The 3,158-nt window shown below is 41.6% G+C and overlaps 1 protein-coding gene across 1 annotated transcript in view; it reads right to left on the reverse strand.

The window, feature by feature from the left end:
* LOC104513987 (PH domain leucine-rich repeat-containing protein phosphatase 1-like) overlaps positions 1 to 1,937 on the reverse strand; it is a gene marked incomplete at both ends in the record, with an annotated part of 36,375 nt that extends 34,438 nt beyond the window's left edge. The window contains one exon of the mRNA XM_010157502.1: positions 1,771 to 1,937. Within this exon, the coding sequence (XP_010155804.1) occupies positions 1,771 to 1,937 (167 nt within the window). The remainder of the gene's footprint in view (positions 1 to 1,770) is intronic.
* Between the last annotated feature and the right edge of the window lie 1,221 nt (positions 1,938 to 3,158).

Raw genomic sequence — 3,158 nt, forward strand, 5'->3', positions numbered from 1 at the left:
GCAGTCACCATCCCTGGAGGTATTTAGGAGACACGTGGATGAGGTGCTTATGGACATGGCTCAGTAGTGGACTTGGCAGTGCTGGGTTAATGGTTGGACTGGATGATCTTAAAGGTCTTTTCCAACCTAAAAGACACTTTGATCCTATGATAAGGCTGGAGGACATCAGCAGTGGCAGAGGGAAGGTCATCACCAGGGGGCAGGAGCTCATGAAGCACTGGCGCTGATCCACTGGAACCGCGCTGGGTAAGCCTCGTAATTGTTCTTTTTTTTTTTTTTTCATGTCCAGAAGCTCTCAGACCTTCCTGGGCCATCTTGGCAAGATCAAAGCAAGACAGGCAGAGCAGACTATCATGCACTCCAGAATAGGACCAACTCTCAGAAAGCACCACCATTGATCAGTTTTGCATCACTTCAGGCATACGCCACTTCTCCAGATCTTCCTGATGCAGCATCTCAGGAAACAGGAGAGGTTTTTTATTGGGTCACCTGAACTCTTTCACTCTTGCACATTCAGGCCCATATTAGTGAGAAAAATTTTAAGTGTGCTAAGTTTCAGCAAGACTCTTCAGCTGTTCCTGCAACTGCAGCACCACGAGAACATGGCTCATCACATTATTTATAAATGCTTTCTGATATCTGACAGAATTAGCTATACGTAGATGGACAATATAAAGTATTTAATGCACACTTTCTGATATTTAAAAAGGAAAAACAGTAAAAATTAATTAAAATAGAGACATTTGTTATTTGTCCACGTCCATCACCTAACTTATGCTAAAATTCCACTTGCTAACTGGAGACCTATACTGACATTCACAGAACATTTAATCCAGTATTCCTCTCCAGACTGTGTTCATAAGCTCTTGGAATCACTGCCTGCTTTGTTTGTGAAGCAGACCTGCTGGGTTCATTCATCTCCCATTATGCCAAATTTTTTGTTTTTCCAGAATGAAATTGGAATTATATAAAAATACAACAGCGCACATAACCCATCTTGTAATTTTCAGATGTTTTTCAAAGAAGAAGGGATTTAGAAATGTGGTTTAAAAAAAAATTCATTTGAAGACGACCATCCACAAATACAATCCTGAGGTACTCTGCAATTCAGTTATCACTGAAATTAAAATCACAGTTTTATATTCAGTATGGAAACTTTCATCTTTCTGAATACAGAAAGCCTGCTGATGCCACAGTTCTGGGACACATACATTAAATCATTCAGATCACCGGTCGTGCTGCTCTCTATCCATTTGCTACATTCTTAAATGAGCTGCAGTGGAAAGAACAACTGGAAGGTCACAGTTACTAGGAAAGAAGAATTAGGAGCAGAGTGGAAAGAGGACAGGCATCGAGTTGAATTTATTAAATCGGGGCTTTCTTTGCTTCGGGGGGTAACAACTTCTAATTCAGTCACACGCAGTACTGTTCCTGTTAGAATGCATCCCTTTGGTGGACAGCTCACCAACTCCTATTCACTCACATGGGTCAAAGGTTGAAGAACTACAGTCCAGCCTCAGTAGGTAGATAAGAACAACACATTGCGAGAACTGCAGTTTGGATTGAAAATAGCCTTCTATTTACAAGAACAACATCAAGTTTCTTGTGAAGGCAGGTGTGTTTCTATCACACAGAGTTAACCAATTTCTGAAGCATTACATGGAGGTCAATCCTCCGCAAGAGGAGTTAGTTTTTTACGGAAGTTCCTGCAGACCAGTGGTCATTTGGCTCCAAAGGCAGAGAAAGACCAGTAGAACCACATCACTTTACCTTTGCAATTCACTAAGCGCTCTACTTGTGGATGGGCTAGGGTTTAGCCTCAGGAAATTCTGCTTTAAGTTGAGATGAGTGAGGTCTTGGCTATAAAACAGGTTGGCAGGCAGGTGCTCCAGGCTGCAGCATGAAAGATCCACTGAGCTTATGCGTTGTGATGCAACCTGAAAGTCAAGAGATACACCAGTATGTTAATACTGTAATAAAACACGAACATGTCCTTCACCCCTACCAACAAAAGATACTGTTTTTTAAGCCCAGCAGAAGTCAGTGTCAGCATATACAGCTGATCTAACATGGTTTACATCATTGCTGCAAGTTATGCCACCATCCCTTGCTTCGCTTTAGTGCTAAAACCAGATGGCTAGCAGAGGGAAAAGCACAAAGGTTTGTAAAACTAGTGAAATCGACTCATTTTCACCAATGAAGTTACATGATAGGCTATGACCAGGAAAAAAAAAAAGCCGAGAGATTTGACAAACTTTTAGTCCTTTAGTCAGCAAGTAACAGCAGCAAAAACATAGCGCAGAAGTCTTCTACATTGCTGCACGACTGGTTGGTATACCCATGTGAGCAGAGGCGAGGGGACAACAGTCATCACCGTATCGCAGTTTTAAGGGAGAAAAGCAGATATTAAGTGGCAGAAGAAAGAGTTATCACATTGATATCTTACTGGAGACAAAAACATGATGACAGCAGCAGCAAAGCACAGAGCACCCATCTCTTCTCAATGAATTTGAAAACTGTCCAAGAGCGATAAAAACGTGACAAAAACAAAACTGAGATTTGGGGCTTTAACACTGTTTCTAGAAAACGGGAAGGTAAACCACACAGAGTCTACAGCAGCTCGAAGACATCACACCACCTAGCAATACATATAGCTAGCATCATTCCAGAGACCGCAAAGCACGGAGCGCCCATCTCTTCTCAATGAATTTGAAAACTGTCCAAGAGCGATAAAAACGTGACAAAAACAAAACTGAGATTTGGGGCTTTAACACTGTTTCTAGAAAACGGGAAGGTAAACCACACAGAGTCTACAGCAGCTCGAAGACATCACACCACCTAGCAATACATATAGCTAGCATCATTCCAGAGACCTACAGGCAGCAAATTCAAGTAACAGCAACTCCACCCCTTCCCAAATCTCTAGGATACAATAGATGGGTGAACTACATCCTGCTGCTTCACTTATTTACTAGTCTTTATTAAAAATAAAAAAAACCCTCAACCCAAATCAAAAAACAACACTGCACTGTAGAATTCTTGTATTTTCTGTTCAATACTGTTAAAACATCTTCTCATAAAGTAGAGCTGTGGAGCTAGTTACGTGGCAAAGCACCACCAGACAGTAGTACAAGGCAATGTGGATGGTGGGCAAGGAG

The sequence above is a fragment of the Eurypyga helias genome, unplaced genomic scaffold (genome assembly GCF_000690775.1).
Source record: "Eurypyga helias isolate BGI_N326 unplaced genomic scaffold, ASM69077v1 scaffold16400, whole genome shotgun sequence".
Lineage (NCBI taxonomy): Eukaryota > Metazoa > Chordata > Aves > Eurypygiformes > Eurypygidae > Eurypyga > Eurypyga helias.